We start from the raw sequence: 26,788 nt of genomic DNA, 5'->3' as shown, positions 1-26,788 counted from the left end.
TAGCAGGGCAGGAGAGGCGCGGATGGAACGATCCCTCCCCCGTGCCTCTCCTTCCTTGCTTTGGTTAGGCGGTTGCCTCTGAGTTTGGAAGTGGCCACCTATCTCGATAGGATTGCGCCCTAAAACAGCATAAACCAGTCAGGTGGCTTAAACTTGCATATGAAAAGCTAAGGAAAATGTTTAAGTAGTCTTTGCCTGGCACCAAAAAGATGTAAAGGTAAGCACCAGGCAAACCTTTATCTTTGGGACAGCATTTCACAGCTGGGAATGGGTACTAGCAATCCCTCTTCCAGATTGTCTAGTCCAGGGGTCTCCAATGTCATGCCCACAGGCACCTGAATATATATATATATATATATATATATATATATATATAAGTTTTTAATTTTCCCATTTTTTAACATACATACATGGATTTGTATGAAAAGCATACATCTTTCTAGCAATTATACATGGGCTGCAACAAAGGTGGACCAAATATACAAATAAGTATCCATTTCAAGGTGATGCCTATATGCCACCCATTCAAATACTGAAAGCATTGTAAGGTCCTGTCCTCAGTCCATTGCATTATAGGAGGTGAGTGTTTATCCTTCCAGTGTTGTGATATTAGTCTTTTAGCTGTCAAAAGGATGCAGGTAATCCATTTATACTGACAGTTTGTTAATTTCCATGAAACAGGTAAATAATTTAAAAGAGCAGGTGTATCAGTGAATATTAATGACTGTTCCTGTACAAAAATTTTCTGTGTACTAACCTCCCCACAAAAAGAAAAAACTACTGGACGTTGCCAAAACCTATGTTTAAAAGAAGCATTGGCTGTATTGCACTGCCAGCAATTAGCTGAATTAAACAATCCCTTATTAAAGAGACGTTGTGGTGTCCAATAGACACAAACCAAAAGTTTTTGCAGAATAAGATGCAGCCTGATGTGAAAGGTAGACACCAAAGCTGATTTTCCATTTTGTGGTGGTGCCCACAGCAGTATCTCAAATTCCCTAATGGTGCTAAGAGTGCCATCTGCTGGCTACAACCTATTGCAGCATTTAAAACATTAGCTTCATTGCTTTTGAATGAGGCCCAGAAAACAAAGAAACATGGATAAAGCCATACTTCTCTCCTTACATACATTTGTTAAGCACATAATATTTTGGAGGAGAAAAAATACAGTTCCGTCAGAAATAAAACGCACCAAACATTTCACTGATTTATGTACATTGCGTCAATTGTGGCATGATTACGCCTCAGTGGCATGTGATATTTCACATGTTTCCAGAACGCAGAGTCAGGTGAAGATGGGCAGGCCATGTACTTTGCTTTCCACTTTATAGTTCCTTGCTGATGAATGAGATGCCTGAGAGAATCCTGAAGTTGTGCATACTCTCCCATTTTCTCCATTTCCAGCAGAATCACTTTCACATTATTCTGGATGAGGGCATGGTAGAATGCAATCTGGTGCTCATACACAGAACAGCCACCCTTGGCCAGGCATTGTGTCAGGAGGAGGATCACTCTTCTGCTCTTTTGTATCCTCTTTTCAATTGCATTTATGGCATCTGCCAATATATAAATAAATTAAGTGAGAGCAAGAAATCTTTCTGACTCCATTGCATACCCTTCCGGAGGGTCACATAATCTGAGACCTGGAAGAAATCCCACCAGCCATTGCATCCAGAGTGAGGACATCAGCCAACAGTCTGCCCCCTCTTTTCACCCAGCTTCTTGCACCTGGTTCATGCTCTCCTGAAAATCCGTCAACGCTCCTATTAAGTTGGACACTTAAGACCAACTTCAGTGTAGTCTTATCAGGGACAGCCCTACCATTAGGCAGAGTGAGGCAGTTGCCTGAGGTGGCAGAGGCTGGGTGCAGGGGTAGCCTCCTGGCTGTCCCTCTTCAACTCCCGGGCTGTTCTCCTCTGATTGAGGACAGAGCTGCATATGCCCCCTGCCCCCCGAAACTAGCTTGCTGCCTCAGGTGTGGTGTTGGACACTCTCCCATTGCCAGTGTTGAAGTAAGATTCAACTGCCGATCCAGGTGGCTTCCGTATGTGACATGGGGAGAAGGCGTAAGCTCCTCCTTCGCCTCAGGCCACAAGATGTCTTGGGCCAGCCCTGAGCCTCATCTGTGGGCCATGAGCACGCACGAAGATGCCATATCAAATCAGGCATGGGAATTGGAAAGGCCCTGGCAGACGTTGCTTTGAGAGATCTAAGAAAAAATGGGAGGTTCACAGGTAGAACACAACCCCCACTTCATGTCCGTCAAATGCCCGTCAAATGATGGGAAAATACATAATACTTTGGGGTTCCCAGTGTATGATGTGACATCATCATGCTCCTCCACATCATTGGCCGCTGCTTGGAGAGGTGGGGAAATGCACAGCATGAAGAAGTCACATCACACATTGGGCCTCAGATGTTATGTGGAAGAGGGAGAGAACTACACCCAGGGATGTCATCTTGGGCAGCAGTAATATGACATTCATAATATCTAGTTCCTTGTGCTTTTAATGTAATAGGAGGGAGGGATGGCATGTACACTTCTTAATGTCTAAGAGCCAATGGCGCCCATGTTACTAGAGCAGCATGGAAACTGCTTCCATGTGGCTGGATTCCAGACAGCTTCCAACATGCCTCTAGGAAAGAACCACATGGGTAAAACAAATGACACAGCCCCTTCTCAAGCCAGTATTGCCATTACTAAGACAAGGGCATCGTTGGTGGGAGAAGAAACCACACCAGTCTCCTAACTCATGCAATTTTCTTCCCACAGATATTACTAGAGTGGCATGAGATTGAGCCTTGTGGAAGCAGATTCAACACTACTCTGATAATGTATGAATTGGCCCCAAGGCTGATGTTGTCAAGAGCAAAATTGCCATCACATTTTCCTGGGAAGTGCAATCATTCAGAAGAAGAATCAATGCAGAAGGCTCTATGAGGTAAGGGTTCATTTCTGACAGGGCTTTCATCACATATCAGCATCACAACCTGTTTTCAATCAGCCCTGAAATATACGAAGCAATAATATAAGCAAAACTGTCTCTGAGCATGGGTCGTGTACCTATTCCTTTGCAATAAGGTTGCTATATCAAACATTATTTTTAGGAGTCAAGTTGGTGTGAACACAGCCCCTGAAACAGAAAGCACCTCATAAGAGAGTGACTTCTTTTGCAGGGATTTCAGCAACCTTCGTTGTTGGGGTTCAATGTAAGTATGTGTAAAGTGATGCACACTTGGGGCAAAAAGTCCAACTTCACATATACACAGAAGGGTTCTGAGCTGGTGATGACTGATCAGGAAAGGGATCTTAGGGTCATGGTGGATATTTCAATGAAACTGTTGACCCACTGTGCAGCAGCTGTATAAGAAAAATGGCAAATTTCTTGTAAGGATCCATTAGGAAAGGAATGGAAAATAAAACTGTCAATATTGTAATGCTCTTATGCAGCTCTATGCTGTCACCACACTTGGAATACTGTGCACAGTTGTAGTCACTACACCACAAAAACAATATTGTACAGCTGGAAAAGGTGCAGAAAATGGCAACCAGAATAATCAAGGTGCTATAGCAACTCCCTCATTTAAAACAAAAAAATACATTTGGAGCTGTTTAGTTAGAAAAAATGAGGGTAAGGGGGACATGATAGTGGTGTACAGAATTATGCATAGTGTGGAGAAAGTGGATAGGGAGAAAAACATCTCTCATACTACTAGAACATGGGTGCATCCCATGAAGCTGATTGGTGGGCAGATGGCGTACTTCTTCACACAGCACATAGTTAAACTATGGAATTCACTTTCACAGGATGTGATGATGGCCACCAATTTAGACGGCTTTAAAAGGAGATGAAACACATTCATGGAGGATACAGATATCAGTCATCATGGCTATATGGTATCATCAGGGTCAGAGGCAGTGAGCTGGGAAACAGCAGCTCTATATAGCTCTCTAGCAGTGCACCACCTGCCTCCACCTTGTGCCCTCCAGATGGTTTGGACTTTAACATGCATTAACCCCAGGCAGTATGGTTAGTGTTAGGGATGCTGCAAGTTATAATCCAAAATATCTGGGGAAAGATATTGGGTAAATGCTGCTATAGCAGATAGTGCTACCCCATTGTTTAAGTATTATATTTAGTATTATTTAAATAGGATCACTGTACCTCCAGGCAAAAATGCCACTTGCCAGAGCATACCCTGTGTAACAGAAGCCATCAGAACCAGAGAATACTACTGGGATCACTGAGTATTGCAGTACCAACACCCCAGCATAGATTTGGCAGCTTACCTTCTCCAGGCAACACATCTCTCCCATAAATACACAACTTATATCCACATTTATTTTCTAATACATCTGGTAGAATCTGATGAACAAAACAGCCCATAAAATTATTTTCATAAATGCAATTTATGTAGTTTGTGGGATAGATAACATATGCATCGTATATTTTCCCATCTGCGGGATAAAATGAGAAAGAAGCAGAAATCTGTAGTGTGAATCAAAAAAGCAGTTATTTCAAGGTAGAAAGGCAATCTCATCGACAGATTTGATTAGGTTAATTGCATTATTGTAGATTATGGCACACCTGTTTGTAAAGCATGTAATATTTATGGAGCATGCTCACTGCTGAGCACATTTCTTTAGAGTATAATACAACTCAGATCAGGAAATGCGCATAAACAGAACATGCAGACCTTTTACTAGATGTGAAATTATTCAGGCTATTCGGTGTGAGTGAAGGTGCGTGCGCTGCTAACTAAAGTTGCATGTATTTGTTAAAGATTTAGGATTATGGTGTCAAATTAGTAAGGCGCAAGAAAAAAAGTATATCATCATGAACCTTAAGGGCCAGTCCTTAATCTCCTCAGCCAGCTTGTCGTGTAGTGGATGGGGCGGGGGGGAGAGACTGGCAGGCATTTTAAAGAGAAAAAACACATGAAATTGTCCTGCTCACAGAAAGCCCCAATGTCACGTATCTCTGCTGATATATGTTGGTCTTCTTTGTGAACTAGGACAAACCAGAATCATTTCAAGCACCAGCTCAAGATCTCTTTAGGCGCCATTAAAGAAGCCTTTGAGCTAGAGCTGAAAGGGGAGAGGCATGTAGCGAAGCGATCTGGCCGGTTTGCCACTTGGACCGGAGGAGCTGTCTGTCAAGGGGAAAGGCCCCTCCTCCAGGACGGAAGGCAGCGGGGGGGGGGAGAACACAGCCTCACTGGCCCTTGGACCTGACAGTTGGAGAGTGGGCAGTTCCCCTGAGGCGGGGTCAGTCTAAGCCTGGCTTTGTCACAGGCATATATAGTTGTACTACCCTCTAAATCAGGAATGGGAACCTCTGCTCCACAGAGTCTCCTTGAGTACTTGCACAGGGAAATTCCAGCTGCTATCTCTGATGACAGGTCGGACACAACGGTGGGGATTCCTCCAGCGGGTGGGGTTTGGAGGCCCAACTGCTCCTCCCAATGCTAGTTGAGTCCATTTGTGTGCTGCCTCCATGGCAACCATGTGTGGTGTGCCAGCCCAGGGACTTGCCTGTGCAGTGTCTTCCTGCAGTGGGGAAGATGCATTGCAGGTGAATTGGCCTCAATGGAGATGGCAGCTGGAGCACTCTTCAGGGCAGCTTTGCCTGCGCTACGCCTTCCACCATTGGGGCGGACGCAGGCCAGGCGAAGCCTCCCCAGTGGAGGCCCTGTCCTCCAGCTGCCACTTTAGTCAGGCGGCTTTGCTGCAGACAAGTTTTCCCCAGCCAGGGAAAATCCACATCTCCAGCAAAGCACCGGCTTGCTCTTCAGCCAAGGACCGGATATGTCAGGGGTGTGGGAACACCCCCAATGTCATCCAGGCCACAAAACACCAGATGGGAGGTCATTCTGTCCTCCACCCCAGAAACTGTTTCCCACTCCTGCTCTAAACGACCCCAGCATTAGAGTTTATGTACCTAGGTACTGTAGCAAGTGTGTTTCTTCTGTTCCTGGGCATATGTTCTATGCATTAATCTTTGTTTTCTACCTGTAAACCCTACCTATGAATAAATAAGCTACCATTTTGAATATTCAGTGGATTCTGCAGCATGATTTTAGAGTTTCCTTCCTCATAAACCTACCCCATGAAGTCATATCCTCAACTCTCAACACTATCCAGATTTATAAAGATTAAGGGTACTCTCATTCCAGCCTGGGAAATATGGCAAACAGGGAGTGGTGAGCAGACTTTGGGTATAATTTCTTATTAATGTCTCTGTGGCTTTGTATACTGGGATTTTTTATGGTTCTTAAGTACTGCAATCCTATACACATTTATTTATTACATTTATATCCCACCTTTCCTGCAAGGAGCCCAAGGCAGCTTATGTGACCCTCCTCCTTTTTATCCATTTTATCCTCACAACAACCTTGTGAGGTATGTTGGATTGACTGGCCCAAAAGTCACTGAGTGAGCTTCATGGCCACGTGGGGACTAGAACCCAGGTCTTCCAAGTCCCAGCACAACACTCAAATCACTACACCGTACTGGCTCATCCGACTTACATTGGAAGTAAGTTTCAGTGAAGTGGGATGGAAGCTTAAGCTAGAATAAATGTGTTAGTTATCAAGGTACCAGAAGACTCTGTACTTTCTCTCTCTTAAATTGGATTGTAGGTGTAGGATGTGGATTTCCAACCAAGATCCAAGAGAGAGATCCTTGCTTAACTGCTTAGCACCACTATCAGAGTGCTTGGATAGATGCCTATGGGGAAGGAGGAAGGGGGTGGGCTGTTGGTGCTCACAGATGAACAAAACTGGGCACTCTCTCCCCAGGCAGATAACACAGGCAGATAACGGGTTCGTAGACTTGGGGGTCCCTTGAGGGTCTAACCCTAGGCTAAGGTTAGAGGATCAGAAAAGGGGTACAATAAAATTATCATATACAATTCTTTAAAATCTTAAGAATAATTTTCAACCATGATATTTAGAGCTATTTTTCTTAACATCTGGGCAGTCCGCATCCCTTCTGCAATGTGACATCAGGTGAAATACAGACAAACTTTTATCAAGTGGTCATTTACTGTAGTGGCCATCCAACTCCATAAGGAGCTGTCATGTTTAGATTATGGAAATGTTTTTGGCTCAGTTATATATGAGTGTCATTCAACTATGTTTGACGAGCTGCACAAATTTAGCATCCTTACTCACCATCCTTGGATTCAATGCAGTTAAATATCCTTCGGTACAGTAAAACAATGTCAATTCGAAAAAAACAGTAAAGCATCCGCAACAGCATTACACCAACTAATAAAATAATGAATGCTACAGTCAGGTCGGTGTTTCTGTGACCTAATGAAAAGAAAATATAGTGTTTATATTAAAGAAAATATTACCTGGTCCACTTTTTGAAACACACAAACCACTCCCCTGATGATATTAAAAATGCCAAGAAAAGACAGAGGTACAATACAAAACAGACGGTACTTTAAATCTGTATCTACCAGCTACATTTATTTTTTTCCATTTACACTCCAAAGTAAGCACAGGGGCTCCTTATCCAGATCTTAAAAGCCATCCTACCCCCCACACTAGGGGCCCAATCCAGATCAACCCCCCTGTGCCTATAGAGTAACATTAAACAGACATTGCTAACATCTGTTTTGGCCCTGAGGTGATGCCAGCTGGGAGGTTTATGATTTAAGAAGGAATAATAGGCAAAGGCTTCAAAGCTATGGTTCTCCCAATAGTAACATATGGCTGTGAGAGCTGGACTATAAGGAAGGCTGAGTGCCGAAGAATCGATGCTTTTGAATTGTGGTGCTGGAGAAGACTCCAGATAATTACTAGAAAGACTTCCTGATTTCTAGGATTTCGAGTCCCCTGGACTGCAAGGAGGTCAAATCAGTCAATCCTAAAGGAAATCAACCCTGACTGCTCATTGGAAGGACAGATACTAAAGCTGAAGCTCAAATATTTGGGCCACCTAATGCGAAGAGAAAACTCACTGGAAAAGACCCTGGGAAAGATTGAAGGCAAAAGGAGAAGGGGACGGCAAAGGATGAGATGGCTAGATAGCATCACGGATGCAATGAATATGAACTTGAGCACGCTCCGGGAGACAGCGGAGGTCAGGAAGGCCTGGCGTGCTGTGGTCCATGGGGTCACAAAGAGTCGGACACAACTTAATGACTGAACAACAATAGGAAAAGGCTGAAGCTCAGTGGTAGAGCACATGCTTTGCATGGAGAAGTCTCAGGTTCAATCCAAATATGGCTGGGAAAGAGACCTCCATCCGAAACCCTGGTCAGCTGATTCCAGCCAGTGTAGACAAAACTGAGCTAGATGGCCCAGCAGTCTGACATGGTATATAGCAGCTCCCTAGGTTCTTATGGCAAGGTACCTATAATAGATGTATACAGCCTCCTATGATCTCTCATGGCTTGGGGTGCCCCTAGAAGTAAAAATTCGGAGGGGGGGGGTCTTTCACAATCTCCACCATGTAGAGATTTTCTATTAGAGGAAGACATGGTGACTGTCATTCAGGCCTTTGTAACCTTTATGCTAGACTACTGTAATATACATGTATTTTCACTGCTTTCACTTATTAACATTATATCCTAACTTTTATTTGAAAAGCTTTACAAGGTGATTCTGGAAACATTTAAAATCCATAACGCTACTTAAAACAATAATCAATAAAACAACACACAGTAATTCCCATGTCCTGCTGTAACTAAGCCTAAGTATGTGTAACTGAGATAACACAGATTCTTTTCCTCTTTCCTCCTGCCTCCGCTACCCTACCTGTCCTCTGTTGCCTTTCCTTTGTCAAATTGTAACCGGTAAACTCCTTAGAGCAGGGGTCTACGCTCTTAAACGTTGTAAAATGCCATGCACACTGATGATACAATAGTAGCAACAATGACAACCAAATGTCAATGAAGCAGAAAGTAAAATCAGGACACTAATAATTAATTCATTAACTAGCAGAAAAGTCAGTTAGAAGCAGCAAGAGGTAAATCCCATCAGATAGTAACAAATTATCAGAGAGCCCCAAAAGCCTTCTGGACCTCCCCCGTGCTTAAAGAACACAGAAAGAAGTCCAGAGCCTTTCGGGTCATCATCTACATGAAAATGGAAGGAGAAGCGCTTTGGGGATTGTCCAGAAAAGGAGGCTACTTATTGTGAAAGCAGCCCTACTGTGAATGGGGAAATAGAGGGAATGGGGGAGGGGATGAAATGGTGGCCCCACCCCTTGAACAGATCACTGCCTGGTCACAGAAATAGGCACACCCAGGATTTAATGCAGGGGGACGGGGCACATCGCAGCAGAACTGCTCCAGAGCCACATTTAAGGAAAACAATGTGTTAAAATGACTTTCCAAAAATGTGCCTTTTCCAGGGAGAAGCTGCAGGGTTGCTGCAGATTCACAACAGTGTCATCTGTCACAAATGACCCCAATGTGCTCTCCCTGCACATTAAATTGGCTGTGTAGATTGGGCCCTAGAGGAAAGAAAGAGTTGATGCAACTGGACAACTGGTTAAGTGAATGCTGGAACCATAACAGTAAAATATTGCTGGGAAGGGACTTGGATAGAATAGGGATACCATCTACTTAGGTTACCTGGATGCATTTATCCCTGGTAATTTTATTACCCTATTGCGCATATGTTTTGTGTGAGTGTGTGTTGTATGTGTATCTCTATTTAGAAACAAAAAAAACTTTTTCCTATTCACTTTTCAGTAAAATTTTAAATTTTGTTTGGTCTCTTTTTGAGACACACCCCATGTCTAATAGCCAACCCCTGCCCTACCTAAAAGATGACACTTGAGAGCCAAGGATTTTTGAGGCCGGTTTGGCAGAGGAAAAACAATTTCTACGTGGTAGCAGCAGAAAAAGGCCACTGGAAGGAAAGGCCAATAAGGAGTGGGGCACACATGGAACAGGGCATCAATGGTCCCAAACAACCTTGATCAACCAAGAGCACATGTGGCACCAAGGGTGGGCAAATTGTGGGCCCTCCAGATCTTTTGGCCTACAAGTCCCATCATCCCCCACTACTGGCTATGCTGGCTAGGGCTGATGGGAGTTGTAGGTCAAAACATCTGAAGGACTACACGTTGCCACCCCTGTTCTACACAGTGCTACTCATAAATAACACTCAAACTGCAAGGATACACATACATAGGCATTTTCAGAATCCATGCCAGTGATGAAACACCAGGCCTGAGATACACTAAAATAAGCCTGCTCATGTGTGCAGTGTAACTCGAGAGCTGTAAACTTATGCATGAGTGTAGCAGCCCTTCAGAGAAAAGAGAAATTGCAAATTGTCTTCTGGAAGCACTATGAGATTGTTCAGCTTGGGCTGACAAGCAACAGCTAGTGTTAAATAGGGGGAAAAGTCATTTTATGTAATTTTGGTGGAATCTGGGACTTACCATCCCTTAACTCAATAAAGCAATCCCCTCTGGTAACAGTAGCCTATGCAGGGAACCCTAGAGTAGGGAGAATAGATTTTTCCTGCTGAAATTGACCATACTGAAGCTGCTTTCCCACCTGTGGGGCAAAATATGGGTCCTGAATCTTTTCTTCTGTGGGAAAAGCAACTTAGGGAGTGTGGTTTTGATCAGATAAGCAGCAGTGAGGGAAAGGGTTTAAAAGCCTCTGCCTCCACCACTCTTCCCACCCTTGATCATAGCCTCTAAGGCTTTCATTTTAAAAAGTCATTTTTTTGGGGGGGGATATCACTCAATTGTGCATCACATCTCATGGAAGCCTTAGTGGAGCCTCATCCTGTTTCTGCTAGCTTCTGTCTAGATGAGGTAACCCTGCTCAGCTGCCGTAGCTCTGATGCTACAGCCGGTGGAATGAGCAGGACTCCATAATCCATGAGTCAACCCCAGGGAATTATGGTCAGTCTCTCAACATGTGGCTGGAAGATAGGTTTGGCACTACATCTGAGATGAAAATGGTAGCACAGAGCTGGAAGGGATCTCAAGAGCCATCTAGTCCAATCCCCTGCCAATGCAGGAAATCCACCTAGTACAGCATTCCTGATAGGTGGCCATCCAGCCTCTCCTTAAAAACCTCTAATGAAAATGAGCCCACCACCTGCTAGGCAGTCTGTTCCAATATCTGTTCTACCAGTGGAGGCTGCTGGCACCAATATCAGTAACCGGGTTTCAGTCACAGCCAGTCAGAACTCTAAAGGACCTATCCCAGGTGCTTTGCACCTTGGATTAGGGATGCTGCAGAAATCTGTGATAGCCTCCAATCTGTGATGGATGGAACCCTCAGCAGACCAGCTCTCCTCACCTGTGCATCCTCTGCATTTCGCATGAGGCATTTTCTGTCTTTCATGGCAAGATATGCTAAATACAGCCTACCGGGGACAAATTATGGCCATAATTTACATATAAGTAAGCGCTTTACAGCCGCAAATGGCATAACATATGCTAATTGCAGATGTAATTTGCCCAAGATACACTAATTGTGTATCTTGCCCTGTTTAAAGACAGAAAACACCCTCATGCAATCTGAAGGACCTGCCAGGGCTCCAGGGAAATCTGAAGAGTTCCAAGTAGCCTGGATTTCCTCATGGCGGACCCCTCCCTAGACCAGACATCAGGGGGGTGGGTTTGCATATCCCTACCCTGGATAGCTGCTTTAGAGTTCTGACTGGTTGTGGCTGAAACCCAGAGCAGATTCATTGCCCCACTGATGTTGGAGCCGCCACCCTCCACTGTGTTCTACGATCAAACATCTCATACTGTCAGGAAGTTCTTCCTAATGTTTAGCCTACAGAGTTTTTCTTGTCATTTGATCCCAATGGTTAGGGACTTACCTCTAGAGCAACAGAAACAAATGTGCTCCATCACCTATATGCGCTCAAACAGACCCTTGTTGTTGTTGTTCAGTCGTTCAGTCGTGTCCGACTCTTCGTGACCCCATGGACCATAGCACGCCAGGCCTTCCTGTCCTGCGCTCTCTCCCGGAGCGTGCTCAAGTTCATATTAATTGCATCCGTGATGCTATCTAGCCATCTCATCCTCTGCCGTCCCCTTCTCCTTTGGCCTTCAGTCTTTCCCAGCATCAGGGTCTTTTCCAGGGAGTTTTCTCTTCGCATTAGGTGGCCAAAATATTGGAGCTTCAGCTTCATTATCTGTCCTTCCAATGAGCACTCAGGGTTGATTTCCTTTAGGATTGACTGATTTGACCTCCTTGCAGTCCAGGGGACTCGTAAGAGTCTTCTCCAGCACCACAGTTCGAAAGCATCAATTCTTCGGCGCTCAGCCTTCCTTATAGTCCAGCTCTCACAGCCATACATTACTACTGGGAAAACCATAGCTTTGATTAGACGGACCTTTGTCGGCAAGGTGATGTCTCTGCTTCTTACTATGCTGTCTAGGTTGGCCATAGCTTTCCTCCCCAGGAGCAAGCGTCTTTTAATTTCATGGCTACAGTCACCGTCTGCGGTGATCTTGGAGCCCAAGAAAGTAAAATCTGTCACTGCTTCCATTTCTTCCCCTTCTATATGCCAGGAAGTGATGGGGCCAGATGCCATGATCTTCGTTTTTTTAATGTTGAGTTTCAAACCAGCTTTTGCACTCTCCTCTTTCACCCTCAACAAGAGGCTCTTGAGATCCTCTTCGCTTTCTGCCATTAGGGTGGTATCGTCTGCATATCGGAGGTTGTTGATAATTCTCCCAGCAATCTTAATTCCGACCTCTGATTCATCCAACCCGGCATTTCTCATGATGTACTCTGCATATAAGTTAAATAAGCAGGGTGACAATATGCAGCCTTGTCGTACTCCTTTCCCAATTTTGAACCAATCAGTTGTTCCATGTCTGGTTCTTACTGTTGCTTCTTGACCCTCGTACAGGTTTCTCAGGAGACAGGTAAGGTGGTCTGGTACTCCCATCACTTTAAGAATTTGCCACAGTTTGTTGTGATCCACACAATCAAAGGCTTTAGCCTAGTCAATGAAGCAGAAATAGACGTTTTTCTGGAATTCTCTTGCTTTCTCCATGATGCAGCGAATGTTGGCGATTTGATCTCTAGTTCCTCTGCCTCTTCTAAACCCAGCTTGTACTTCCGGTAGTTCTCGGTTCGCATACTGCTGAAGCCTAGCTTGTAGGATTTTGAGCATCACCTTGCTGGCATGTGAAATGAGCGCAATTGTGCGGTAGTTTGAACACTCTTTGGCGTTGCCCTTCTTTGGAATTGGAATGTAAACTGACCTTTTCCAGTCTTGTGGCCACTGTTGAGTGTTCCAGATTTGTTGACATATTGAATGCAGCACTTTAACAGCATCATCTTTTAGGATTTTAAATAGCTCGGCTGGAATACTGTCATCTCCGCTAGCTTTGTTGTTACTAATGCTTCCTAAGGCCCACTTGACTTCACTCTCGAGGATGTCTGGCTCAAGTTCAGTGACCGCACTATCATGGCTATCAGGGACATTCAGATCTTTCCTGTATAGTTCTTCTGTGTATTCTTGCCACCTCTTCTTAATCTCATCTGCTTCTGTTAGGTCCCTGCCTTCTTTGTCCTTTATCATGCCCGTCTTTGCACAAAACGTTCCCTTGAGATCTCCAATTTTCTTGAAGAGATCTCTAGTCTTTCCCATTCTGTTGTTTTCCTCGATTTCTTTGCATTGTTCATTTAAGAAGGCCTTCTTTTCTCTCCTTGCTATTCTCTGGAACTCTGCATTCAGTTGGATATATCTTCCCCTTTCTCCCTTGCTTTTTGCTTCCCTTCTTTCCTCAGCTACTTGTAAAGCCTCCTCAGACAGCCACTTTGCTTTCTTGCATTTGTTTTTCTTTGGGATGGATTTCGTTGCTGCCTCCTGAACAATGTTACGGATCTCCATCCATAGTTCCTCAGGCACTCTGTCTATCAGGTCTAATCCCTGAAATCTATTCCTCACCTCCACTGTATATTCATCAGGGATATGATTTAGGTCATACCTGAACGGTTTAGTGGTTTTCCCGACGTTCTTCAATTTAAGACGAAATTTTGCAAGAAGCAGCTCATGATCTGAGCCACAGTCAGCTCCAGGTCTTGTTTTTACTGACTGTATGGAGCTTCTCCATCTTTGGCTGCAAAGGACATAATCAATCAGATTTCGATATTGACCATCTGGTGATGTCCATGTGTAGAGTCGCCTCTTGTGCTGTTGGAAAAGACTGTTTGCTATGATCAGCATGTTCTCTTGGCAAAACTCTATTAGCTTTTGTCCTGCTTCATTTTGTACACCAAGGCCATGCCTGCCTGTTATCCCGGTGATTTCTTGACTTCCTACTTTAGCATTCCAATCCCCTATGATGAAGAGGACATCTTTTTTTGGTGTTAGTTCTAGAAGGTGTTGTAGGTCTTCATAGAACCGATCAACCTCAGCTTCTTCGGCCTCAGTGGTTGGGGCATAGACTTGAATTACTGTGATGTTGAATGGTTTGCCTTGGATTCGTACTGAGATCATTCTATCATTTTTAAGATTGTACCCCAGTACTGCTTTTCCCACCCTTTTGTTGACTATGAGTGCTACTCCATTTCATCTAAGGGATTCTTGCCCACAATAGTAGATATGATGGTCACCTGAATTAAACTCGCCCATGCCTGTCCATTTTAGTTCGCTGATTCCCAAGATGTCGATGTTCAATCTTGCCATCTCATGCTTGACCACCTCCAGCTTACCTTGATTCATTGATCTGACATTCCAGGTTCCTAAACAATATTGTTCTTTACAGCATCGGATTTTCTTTTCACCACCAGACACATCCACAGCTGAGTGTCCTTTCGGCTTTGGCCCAGCCACTTCACTCTTTCTGGCGCTACTTGGAAATACCCTCTGCTCTTCCCCAGTAGCATATTGGACACCTTCCGACCTGAGGGGCTCATCTTCCGGCGTCATCTCTTTTAGCCTTGTGATACGTTCCATGGGGTTTTCTTGGCAAGAATACTGGAGTGGGTTGCCATTTCCTTCTCCAGTGGACCACATTTTGTCAGAACTCTCTGCCATGACCTGTCCGTCTTGGGTGGCCCTGCACGGCATAGGTTATGGCTTCACTGAGTTACGCAAGCCCCTTCACCACAACAAGGCAGTGATCCATGAAGGGGAAACAGACCCTATTTACCAGGAAAGTCGCTGTGTTTGGGGCCTGTAAGACATGGTCTCTATTTTGCCTTTGGGGAAGATTTTGATGATGCCTTTTGCATGTTTTGTTGATGTGCACACAGGTGCATTAGCATTAACATTCTTTTAGACCCTCCCCAATTATAGAACTTAAATGAAAACATGGCGCCGATGTCTATCCAGGCAGTGGCAACTTGCGCTTTGTTTCACAGTGCCAAAAAATACTGGATTTTCCGTGCTCCAAAAAACCTTGCAAAATTGCTGTTAAAAACAAAAGAAACTGAATGGTGACAATGGTTTCTAAAGCACCTGTAAACAACTGTGAATGAGGAATGCAGAATGCACAACAAAAGCCTCAACTAGGAAAGCTCACTGAATACTGAGTCACAGGGATGAGTGAACTGGCCTGCTTGAGTCCCTTACAGCTTATCGTATTCAATGCCACAGAAGGTGGGTAGCTACTAGACAGAGGGCCTTTTCAGTGGTTGCACCTGGGTTGTGGGATGCCCTCTCAAGAGAAGCTTGACCTCATGTTTTTCTCTCTCTCTTCTTCTAAGTTTCCCATATCTCCTGGCTACCTGGTTGATCTCCTGGGGCCCTTGTCCTTCAAAAATCTACAGCTTTCCTCTCTCTTGGAGAGAGAGACCCAGAACAGATGTTAATTGCGTATTCTGTTTTTATTTTTGTTTTATTGATATTTTTCTTAAACTGGTATTTCATATAAGTATACTGGATTTGTTGTGAAAGTTCTGCAGTTAAGTCGTTGTCTGCCCAAAGCATCCAAAAGTGTCTGCATTAGTAAATAACCCCCCTGTCTATAGGACTGTAAATGTAATTACTTTTTCAGTCTGGCTTATAGTTTTATGGATGTGACAGCTTGCATGTCGTTTCCCTAGTATTACTTGTTCCAGGAATATATCTTGCCTTCACCACCTACTATTTTGCTCTCCACTAAGAGTTGTTTTTAGATGACTTGCCTGTTAAGATAACCTCATTAATAGTGGAAATACTTGAAAACATAGGAAAGATAAAGAAGATTAAAGGGCACCTCACCATTAGATTGCTGTTCAGTCAAAGTTATCCTGACTCTTTTGTACCCCACATCACTGAATATAACACACATGAAATTCAAGCCAAGGTGTTCTCTCCTCACTTCCTTGGTTCTTAATATGGCCTCTGTATACAGCCCATCCGGTTCCATGTACCTAGTAGAAAGAATACCATGAGAACAATCGCACATTTGGCATCCTATTTGTAGAACGGTCTCCCCAGGGACGTTTTCCTGGTGCTCGCGCTCTTACCCTTTTGGAAGCAGGCAACAACTTTATTTATTCCTCCAGCCTTTAAAAACGGGTTTAAAATGGTCTTCTATTGCTATTTTAATTATGCTATATGGCTGTAATTGTGGGTTTGTTAAAATGACGTTATGATGGTATTATTTAGTTCACACCTTTGTAAATCACACTTGAAAGGTTGTTGATGGGGAGAATAAAAATCTGGTTGGTAAATTAATTAATAATTTTTTCCAAATGATGACCATCCTTTTACATAATCAGATACTTACACTTCATTGTCACTGACAAAAGGTTTGGGAACTTCCCAAAAACTGCCAGCCACAGTTTGCTTTCCATCACCTAGCCATGCCTTACACGAAATGTTCAAAGGAGAACCTAGAAGGAAGAAATCCACACAGAATCAGCATTTAGTAGTGATGTACGAAAGCCACTTACCTGGTCCCGCAGCTTGCTTCACGGTGGGGGGGAGGCGCTTCGGTTCTCCCCCTGAAGTTCAGGCCGGGGGGGAGGTGCCCCGCCTCGCCCGGCCAAAATTCAGGCCGGGGAGAAACGCCCTGTCTCCCCGGCCACGAAATAAAAAGTGAATGGGGAAAAAAAACCAAAACACCCGTGATAGGCTACGTAATGATTAACGTAGCCTATCACGGCTAGATTTCCAAAGTCAGCCGTGATAGGCTACGTTAATCGTAGAATCAGCATGGGTGTTTTTGTGTTTTTTTACTTTATTTTGTAATGGCGGCGGCGGCAGCCGGTCTGAAGACCGGCCGCCGCCCCTGCCCCCGCTGAAATGCCGCCGAAACGCTGCCAGGACCCGCCGCCGAGAGGGACATTCGCATGAGGTAAGTCCCATCCCGGGGGGGCGGGGGGGCGGAGAATTTCTCCACGAATTTCGGGGGGCCGAATGCGTTGGCATTCGGCCTCCCCGAGATTCGTGGAGAAATTCACGGCCATCCCTAGGCCATTTAGAGAAATTCAGTAACATACAGCAAAATATCTCGTAGCAGATCCAGCTCTAGTCACATGCAACTAATCATTCATATGAACTGAGAGCTGGATATGGGGATGCACATACGCAGGGCAATCTTATACATGTCTTCTTGGGAATAATGGGGCTTACGCCTAGCTAAGCGGTATAGGATTGCACCCTACAAGATATATTCTGCCAGTTCATTATGAGCATCATGATGTGAACGGTGATAAGCATGCAGCTTTGACAAAACTGCTGCAAAACCTTTGGAGACAGCATGCTTCTTTAACATATTCTTCTCTGCAACATTAATTTCATTTCTCTTTGTTTCTTCTCATCATGGCGACAAGATGGGCTTCCTAATGTCCTTGTTTCCACAAAGTTCTTGGAAGAGGCAGCCAAGACTGAATTGAGAACTCTCTCATGCTCAGCAAACTACCCAACAGGGTCTCAAACAACAGAGATTCCCGTGACGCCTTCAAGATAAACACGTTTATTGTGACAGGCGCTTTTGAATCTGAAGGCTCTTCCCAGTGACGTTCATGCCACAATTTATCTGTTCATCTTTAAGGTGCAACAGGAATCTATTGTTTTGCTGTGAGACCCTCAGGTTGCAACCGCAAACTCTTACTAGAGCATAAGCCCCATGGAGCACAGCAAGGCTTATTTCTGAGTAAATAGGCAAAGGATTGTGCCAAAAGGCTGCAGTCCCACACATAGCCGCTGGAGGTAAGCTCACTGAACTGAGCAGAACTCCCTTCTCAGGAAGCTAGCTTTGGATTGAGCTGCATCACAGCGGTTCTCTTAGAAACAGCAACTGAGGACCAAGGCAGGTGTTGTTTTGTTTTGTGTTAAAACTTTATAGCAGCCACGAGGGCCCACGAATTGGATTGGGGTCTGATATTGTGAGAGGGTTCTTCAAAAGAAAAATACCCTCCCCAAGTCGCTCTTTGCCTCTGTGGGGAAAACAGACAGCTATGGTACTGGGTGTTTTTCCACATGGAGCAAATAGCAGTTTGAGGATAGGGTTATTTATAATCAGGAAAATGGCATTGTGTGTATGTATGGGGGTAGGTAGATTACACCATTCCTCTTGTGCCATGGCCCAAATCCAATGGCGTGGGGGATCATACCAAATACCCATTTTATCCAGTATTGTGTTTCCAATTGCCATGACGACAACAATTATTATCATTATCATTATATCCCACCCTTCATCACAAAGAGCCCAGGGTGGCTAAGAACCCATATAAAGCAGTACAATATATAAACAAATTAAAATCATAACTGTAAAATACAAACATAATAAAATGCTATGAAATCAGCACTACAACACCTAAAACAATTGCCTATATCCCAAAAGCCTGTACAGATAAATACATCCTTAGCTAGCATGTGAATGACAACAGTGTTGGATATAGCCAAAGCTCTGCAGGAAGAGAGTGAGACAGGGTGCCATCACTACAAAGGCTCTGCCATGTGTGGTAACCCCACATGTGGTAGCCAAATTCCTTAAGGCCACCACAAGCAGAGCCTCCCTAGCCACTCTTAAACCCCAGCTTGGTCAGTAATGGAGAAAGCAGTCCTTCAAGTACCCAGGTCCTGAGCCATTTAGGGCTTTGTACACAAGTATTAAATACCTTGATTTGGGCCCAGTGGCTCACTGGCAACCAAGGCAGAGATTTCAGTGCTGGTGTAATATGCGCACACCCCACTGTCCCTCTCAGCACATATGCAGTGGCATTCTGCACCAGCTGTAACTTCCGGACCTTCTTCAAGTGAAGCCCCGCGTTGAGACTGTTGCAATTAGGGATGCTGCAGAAATCCTCTGCTGACTCAAATAAGGCCAGATTCCCAAGAATCTGATCTATGGGAAATAAATTGCATATTTTATGCCATTTGCAGTGGTAAAGCATTTACATCTACATAAACTGCAGCCATAAAAGCACTTTTATGGCTGCAGTTTATGTAGATGTAAATGCTTTACCACCGCAAATGGCATAAAATTCGCAGTTTATGGTCGTGATTTTCCCAAGTTCTACGAATGGCAGCCACCATTCATGGACCTTATCTTTCTAAAACCGGAAAGGCACACTGCAAAATCTGGTGTAGGGCTCTGGGGAAATCCAGTGAGCCTAAGCAGCCTGGACTTCCCTGCGGTAGACTTCCCCCACCTGGACTTCATGGGGTTCACTCATCCTTAGTTGCAATAGTCCAGTTAGGAGGTTATAGGAGAATGGAGTACTTTTTCCACATTATCCCACTACAGGAACAGCCAAAGGAGGCAAACCAGCTGTAGCTGGCCATAAGCATCCCTTGCCATTGAGGCCCCCTGGGCCTTTAGTCACATCTTTAAATCAAGATGTACTCCCAGATTATGTACCTGCTCCCCCCAAACAGGTCATCTTCCTAATTTCAGGAGCCAGGAACCACCTGCCCACAGAACCTCCATCTTATCAGGATTTAACGTCAGTTTATTGGTCCTCAGCCAGCCCACCGTTGCCTCCCAACACTGGTCCAGCACTTGCACAGCCTGTCCTGATACACATGGAATGGAGACAGCTGAGTGTCATCTGTGTATTGGTGACATCCACGTCTCTGGATGACTCCCCGCCCCGCCCCCAGCAGTTTCCAATAGATGTTAAATAGCCTGTGAGACAAGATGGAACCTTGCAGGACCCCAGAGCATAACTCCCATAGAGTCAAGGAACACAGTGCCTCTTACTCCCATCCCTCTGAGACATTCCAGGAAGACACTGTGGTATCAAAAGCTGCTGAGAGGTCAAGGAAAATCAACAGGGTAGCACTCACCCCCCCCATCACTTTCCTAAAGAAAGCAATCAGGCAGTGTGACCAAGGCTTTCTCAGTGCCATGTCCATTCCTGAAACCAGATTAGATAAACCACATCATCCAGGAACATCTGCAGCTGGTTGAACACCACCCTCACAATAACCTTGCCCAGGAATGGAATATTTGCAACTAAGCACTCATCATAGGAGTGCCTCTTCAAGAGGGGACGAACTACCACCTCTTTCAAAGTGACAGACATAATTCCCCCCTCCCAATAATGAGGCAATTATCATTCCTGGACCCACCCAGTCAACCTGTCCCTACTAGATTTCACAAGCCAGAAGAAGCAGGGATCGAAAGGGCACATGGTCACCCTTGCAAGTACCCTAAGATGCTGCCAGAGTCAATTATTTTATTTACTTATTTATTTATTTATTTATTTACTTATTACATTTTTATTCTGCCCAATAGCTGAAGCTCTCTGACTCCTTTCTGTGTCTTAATCTCAATCTAACCTGCCTCTAGCTAAGTAGGCCTCAGGCAATATGCACTCATATAATAACCATTCACAGAAACCTTAGAGTCACTGAGTTGGAAGGTTACCAAGAGGTAATCTAGTCTAATCCCCAAACACCAAACAATCATCTAGACCAAACACCAATCCAATTGCACTATCATTTCTTTATTGCAGATGGGAAATCAAGGCCAATACAGGAGTTTGCTCAAGCTATGGGGCCATGCTTAAGGTAGGATTTTAACACAAGCATTTGTGCATCAATCTATGGATCTTTTGTTGCTTTCTTTCTTGAATGACTGAAAGTCCATATTGTCTGAACATCAAAAGAATTTTAAAAATCCTTTACTTCTTAAAGTTTTTGTTTGTTTGTTTGTTTTAAATTGCATCAGTTAAATAATATGCTTACCAATCTCTACGTAAATAGTGTCATTGGCTTTTGGATTCAGAACTGTAAGTGGTTTCCGTATAGAGAGTTCTGTGGAATTTTATGTAGAGTGGGATGGGGGTGGGGGTAAGAAAACATTAGATTATTATTAAACTCTTCTTTAGAATCAGAGTTCATATCCAGTGGAGGCTGGTGGCTCCAATTTCAGTGGGGCAGTAATTCTGCCCTGGGTTTCAATCAAAACCAGCCAGAACTCTAAAGGAGCTATCCAAGGTGCTGAACACATTTGGGGGGATAGGGTTCAGCACTTTAGATAGCTCCTTTAGAGTTCTGACTGGTTCAGACTGGAACCCAAAGTGGATTCACTGTTCCACTGAAATAGGAGCCATCAGCCTCCACTGTTCATATCTATCAGATTGTCACAAAACTTTAAACAAGTGCTAACACAAACCAATCCATTTACAACTATGAGAAAGTCCCTCCATTCAACTTGATCAGTGCCCTTTTCAGCATCAAATGCCAAGACCAAATTGCGCATTCTCTTTTTAGCCTCTTAATCTTTTTACAGTGCAGTTCTATGCATCTCTACACAGAAGTAAGTCCCACAGATCAATGAGATTAATTCCCAGATAAGTGCATATGGGATGTCAACCTTACCCATATTATCTTTTTGTTGTCATCCTAAAATATATCTAAAACTCATTAAATATATTATTTAGAAAATAATATCTAATACCCCAAACTGATGTAAAGTGTTTTAAATCTATATTTAGAAGTGAGATTGGGCAACATGATTATACCAATACATCAACAACTTTTAGCCAAAAAATGTGAAAAATGATACATATTTAAGATTGAATCATATGGGCACATTAGTTGTTGTATCTGAGAATATTAAACAAACAAAGCAGTCAGAAATTAATAAAACTTGGTTTATTAATTAAATAATTGTTAAAACAAGTCTTGCAATTGTTGTTAATACAAGTCAGAGGTAACTTTCCATTTCATTGATAGCTATGTTTTTATATGGTATAGTATGAATTTTAAGTCTGTATCATCGACTTACATGCAATCATACAAAGAAAGGAAAACAGAAGAATTGGCTAGATCATATCCACTAGAATCTTACTTGCAATTCTAAAACGCCTTGTTGCAGATACTGTAAAGTTCCTTCCACCATGTCTGTATGTAAATTGGCAAGTATAGTTTCCATTGTCATTTACACTGGGGTTATTAATGGAAAGTACTTTACTATAATTTTTGTATCTTGGCCCATTAAGTTCTTTACAGTCCTGAAATGCAAAATACTTATTCATTGTTGACCATTATTATTATTATTACTTCCCTTAATAGCAAACTCAGGTGGTAAATGCTCACAAGATCGTAGTCAAAACAAGATCACTGAAAATCAAAGGGATCAGCAGGCTTAGGGAAAGCCTGAGGTTTGCAAAAGACACCTCAGGGGATACCTTCCCCTCCCCCCACCCCAAAACAGCTCACTGAGGTCCCCTGAGGTTGCTTTTATCACCTCAGAAAGCAGGCCTTGCAGTTCTTTCCACAGCAGCTGGTGGGGGGAAGGACCCATAGGGCTGCTGCCTTATTTGATTTAACTTATAAATCCACCAAAGAAATGACACTCAAAGCAGCTAACAGCAATACTGGGGAAGGCATGAAATCATCCACAGTATAATAAAAAGGACCACATTGTTAGAAAGGAAAGGCTTTGATGTTGCAGTCCTCTGATGCATACAATAAAAACTAAAAATCTTCAAAAACATTGAAACAGCTGTTCTCGTATGCGTCATTGCTATACTGGTCTGCCATGAAAGTCAGTCAGGTTGTCAGGCACCAGGGACAGGTGGCCCCACCACGAAGAACTCCCCTATTCCTCCACTCTCGTGGCCATTAAGTAGTCCCTGGAAACATTGTTGCTCTGCCAATGTTGGATTAATTTTATTGACAACCTGTATGTATGATTGAATCTGATGCTGACTAGATAGATAGATGGATGGATAGATAGATAGATAGATAGATAGATAGATAGATAGATAGATAGATATTCATTCAAGGGTTTTGTGTTTAACATTCGTATTCTATGCTGCCTTCCGAGAGCCTTTCCCAGCCTGGTACCTCCAGATGTGTTAAACTGCAAATGACATAATTCCCAGCCAGCATGGTGGGAGTTGTCATCCAACACATTTCAAGGGTACCTTGTTAGGGAAGGCTACACAGTGGGTGCCCTTGAAAATCCCAAGTTACTAACATCAGGTTCACACATTCCAAATTGGTTATGTTCAGCACCAGATCCTTGGCAGAGGAGCTTGATTGATTGATTGATTGATTGATTGCATTTCTATACCGCCCCATAGCCAAAGGACTCTGGGTGGTTTACAAAAGTTAAAACAGTTGACATCTTTACAGATAATTCGGACTTTCCCCTCCTGCCCCCTGCCCTAGGCTGGTGTTGCACAGAATCATTGGAGCCAATACTGGCTCTCTGGTATCAACCAGCCAGTTCTTGATGATACATACCTTGTACCACTTGGAAATAGTTGCCTTCTTATAGTTACCAAAGGAAGGGCAAGGAATTTTTCCGGATCCAGGACTTCCAACTATCTCTGAATACAGAGCATCCTTGTAATAACAAATGCCTTCTTTGCGTGGATGTATTCTCACATTCATCGTTTTAGGCACACTGGAAGCATCCCTGTGAATACAAAGCAACTACAGTATATTTTAAAAGACACAAACAAAAAAGATTTTGCCTGTTTTCTACCTACATAGGTGTGGCACAAGTATAAACTCCAGAATCCTTGGGTGATGCTGGCAGAAACCAAAGCTCCCTCCCAGAAGAATGTACTTGTGCTCCTTTGTCTGTAGGGACGTTCGTGTCACCAAGACGCCAAGTCACAGGAGAGGCTGAAGGAGGACACCTTACAACAAAAGCTTCACCTTCTATTGCAGACCCTGCAACCAAATGAATAGATTCAAAACTGCTTTGCAAAATGAATGCATATCAAGACATGGGTTCATAACGATATTTTGTGCATGTATAAAAGGATAGCTTTGCTAGCTTGTTCAGATACTGCTTTTTTGTTATGCTGAAAGTAAGTACTTTGTTCCCGAGACAAAAGTGATCATCAATCCATCCATGCATGGAGAGATATTTTTCTGCATGCATCCACTTCTAGATTAGGGCCCTATATGTGCATCCCCAACAGAAGACACATCCAGCCAGTTCAATGGGGTCCAGAAAATCACTGCAACACAGATGCCCATCTGCATGTATAGATCTCTGTCCTCACTGCTTGGATTTTTGCATTCATGAAAACCTGGATCTCACTTGTTTATGTATGTTTTATGAAGTTAATTAAGAGTAATGGCTGTCTGGTTAATTCCTGTTTAGAAACTCAATCAACAGAATATACACAGTGAAATATATTCATGATATTTCCGTGGGTAAAACCAACATAGAGTAAGACTTACAGTTCACTTTATATGTCTCCGAAACAGGGAAGAAAGCAGTGAGCAAGAGGAAATACAAATGATCCATCATGTTGCTAAATTGGAAAAATAAAAGCAATTTTAAAAAATTATATTTTTGACCGAATCTTCAAAATTATCATAATGCTTTCAATTTTATTCAATTGGAAGATGTTGTCTAAAGCTTCCAGTGAAGCAACTGTGTCATGTCATACCTGTAACTTGTGCAAAATTCTCGTCATTCCAATTCTCAGAGACAGCCCTTCAACACAGAAATGTGGGTCAAAGACAGCTCTAGAACTAGGGATACATATCCTCACCTACATTTCTTTCACAGGAACACTTTTGTGTCCCCATAGGCAATTCCCTGCCATCTTCCTTTTACGGCCTCAGTTGTCATTAGATTGTAAACTGTTTAGTGATAACTGATGGATTGAACGTCCCAATATTCAGAATCATGATTCAGACCTTAATATAGGCATGGACTATGAAACAAGAACATCCAAACCTGGCGCTGCCCTGCAGGTGTACCTAGAACAGAGAACACAGGCACAGCATGCTCACTAGTGCCATGCTACTTTTCCCATTGTTAGACCAGGGCTGGGAGTTCTGGTACCCCTGTGATGACAATGAACCCTTGCATCTGTCATAGTGTAACTGTGCAGCTTGAGGGTATTTCTGTGGTGCTGGTTGGTGTCAGACATTTGGCAACACCATTGAGAGCGCTTCAGTATATCATGCTTCAGAATTCTTGGCACCACAGAGGTGGTTCAAAACCCTGCACTAGATAGTATCAGAAGGATTCTGTGCGGTCCTCCTGCCAAGGGATGGACAAATCTGTCAGTTTTGGTTTCTCTCAGTTTATCATTTTTTCAAATTAAATTTAGCTTGTCCTGAATTTTGAGAATTTTTAAAATTTAAAATAATTGAACATTTGCACACAATTTTGTGTACATGCATTTCTGTACTCAATTTTGCTTAAAATACACTTTTTGGCCAAAAATTTCCCCAATATAATGCATTTTCAAATGTTACTTTTACTTACATACACATTTTTGTTTGCACTTTTCCCTAGTAGGCAGATTTTTTTGACTGGAGAACTTCACTGACAAATTTTGGAGAAGTTCTGATTTCAAAGGACAACTCAGTTTTGGATTCAGGTATTGATTCAAATGGGCAAAATCAGATATATTCACATTAAAATGCAAACTGAATGAATTTCTCCCCTATCCCTACTTCCGCCTGTCAAGTTGCCAGACAGAAGATATCACTTCAGCTGCAGCTCATCAGAAGCAGCTGGTTCATAGGGGCAGGCCTACCTTCACTCTGGAGCCCGAGACAACAGGAGCCTCGTCCTCACCTGTGTCTGGGCTGTACCACTGGCATATGGGGGCTCACATGATCAAATGTTCTGTCATACAAAAAAAAACCTCCCCTGCCTCCACGTAGAAAACTAGCATGTCCGGTTAAAATTTTATATGCTAATTTTCTACATGCATGGAGTATTATCATCATCATTGCTATTATCATTATTTTATATGGAGGAGCATTCAATCACATGAGCCTCTACCTGTCTACAACCAAGTGGTACAACCCAGACAAAATTAGGCCAGGATCTACTGTGAACACAAGGGTTCCTCCCTCCTCTTTAATGAGCTTCCGCCATGCACTGAAAACTTGGTTATTCAGGCAGGCATTTGGGGTGGGTTAGGGTATTTTTAAATAATGTTTAATATGTAATTTTACTGTTTTAAATTGTACTAATGTACATCGCCCAGAGTGGCTGGGTGACCGGCCAGATGGGCGATTAAGAAATTTAATAAATACAAATACAAACACCTCCCAGTTTTCTGGGGCTTCTTGTTCCTGCTTAATCTCCCCACTCTTCTGCTTCCTTTTTCCTGCTATCTGAACCTGTTTCAGGTCCCACCCCCACCCCATTGCTTCAATGATCCCATCAAATGTCTCTGATGGCTCACTTTGAGAAACCATATCCACGTTCATTTTCTCAAACCAAGATATAGGAACAAACACATTATATCCCCTACAAGTACAATGGCAGTGACTTCTACCAATGAACAATACCTTCAGGAACTACCCCGCACCTGCCCACCCTCTATGGAGAATGACAGTAACACAGACATGCAACCCACTACCTGAAGGGTGTCAAGCCGAGAGGCTCAACAGGTCCTGTGTCCTTCCCTGGTCCTTTTTCTTTCCAGGGCTGCACAACTGATCT

The 26,788-nt window shown here is 43.4% G+C and overlaps 1 protein-coding gene across 4 annotated transcripts; it reads right to left on the bottom strand.

Annotated features, from left to right (window-relative positions):
* Positions 1–1,038: 1,038 nt before the first annotated feature.
* LOC146350198 (interleukin-1 receptor-like 1) lies at positions 1,039–26,788 on the bottom strand. 4 transcript variants are annotated; one of them, XM_084844450.1, is made up of 12 exons: positions 26,706–26,788; positions 24,765–24,811; positions 24,553–24,626; positions 23,847–24,033; positions 23,599–23,773; positions 22,196–22,358; positions 21,088–21,156; positions 16,676–16,781; positions 16,165–16,316; positions 7,177–7,317; positions 4,292–4,459; positions 1,039–1,556 (listed from the first exon to the last, which is right to left on the bottom strand). In XM_084844450.1, exons 3-12 carry the CDS (start codon positions 24,620–24,622, stop codon positions 1,201–1,203), a joined length of 1,587 nt encoding a protein of 528 aa, XP_084700576.1. In that variant the 5' UTR covers positions 24,623–24,626; positions 24,765–24,811; positions 26,706–26,788; the 3' UTR covers positions 1,039–1,200. The 4 variants fall into 4 exon arrangements, with proteins under 4 accessions (XP_084700576.1, XP_084700579.1, XP_084700577.1 ...); XM_084844453.1 differs by having other exon boundaries at positions 23,599–23,790; positions 26,706–26,779; XM_084844451.1 differs by lacking the exon at positions 24,765–24,811 and having other exon boundaries at positions 26,706–26,764.

The sequence above is a fragment of the Heloderma suspectum genome, chromosome 3 (assembly GCF_057233095.1).
Source record: "Heloderma suspectum isolate Gila_16-S chromosome 3, 16-S_ref, whole genome shotgun sequence".
NCBI lineage: Eukaryota > Metazoa > Chordata > Lepidosauria > Squamata > Helodermatidae > Heloderma > Heloderma suspectum.
Note: the sequence above shows the minus strand (reverse complement) of the source record. Positions and strands in the feature narration are given on the sequence as shown.

What these genes read in the sequence shown, in the direction of transcription:
- LOC146350198 (XM_084844450.1), bottom strand. Translation starts at nt 24,622, where the DNA reads ATGATGGATCATTTGTATTTCCTCTTGCTCACTGCTTTCTTCCCTGTT. An exon ending in GGAGACATATAAAGTGAACT is followed by an intron (nt 24,034 to 24,552) that starts GTAAGTCTTACT and finishes ATTTGGTTGCAG; the next exon opens with GGTCTGCAATAGAAGGTGAA. An exon ending in TTTGTCAGTGACAATGAAGT is followed by an intron (nt 16,317 to 16,675) that starts GTAAGTATCTGA and finishes TCTTTCTACTAG; the next exon opens with GTACATGGAACCGGATGGGC.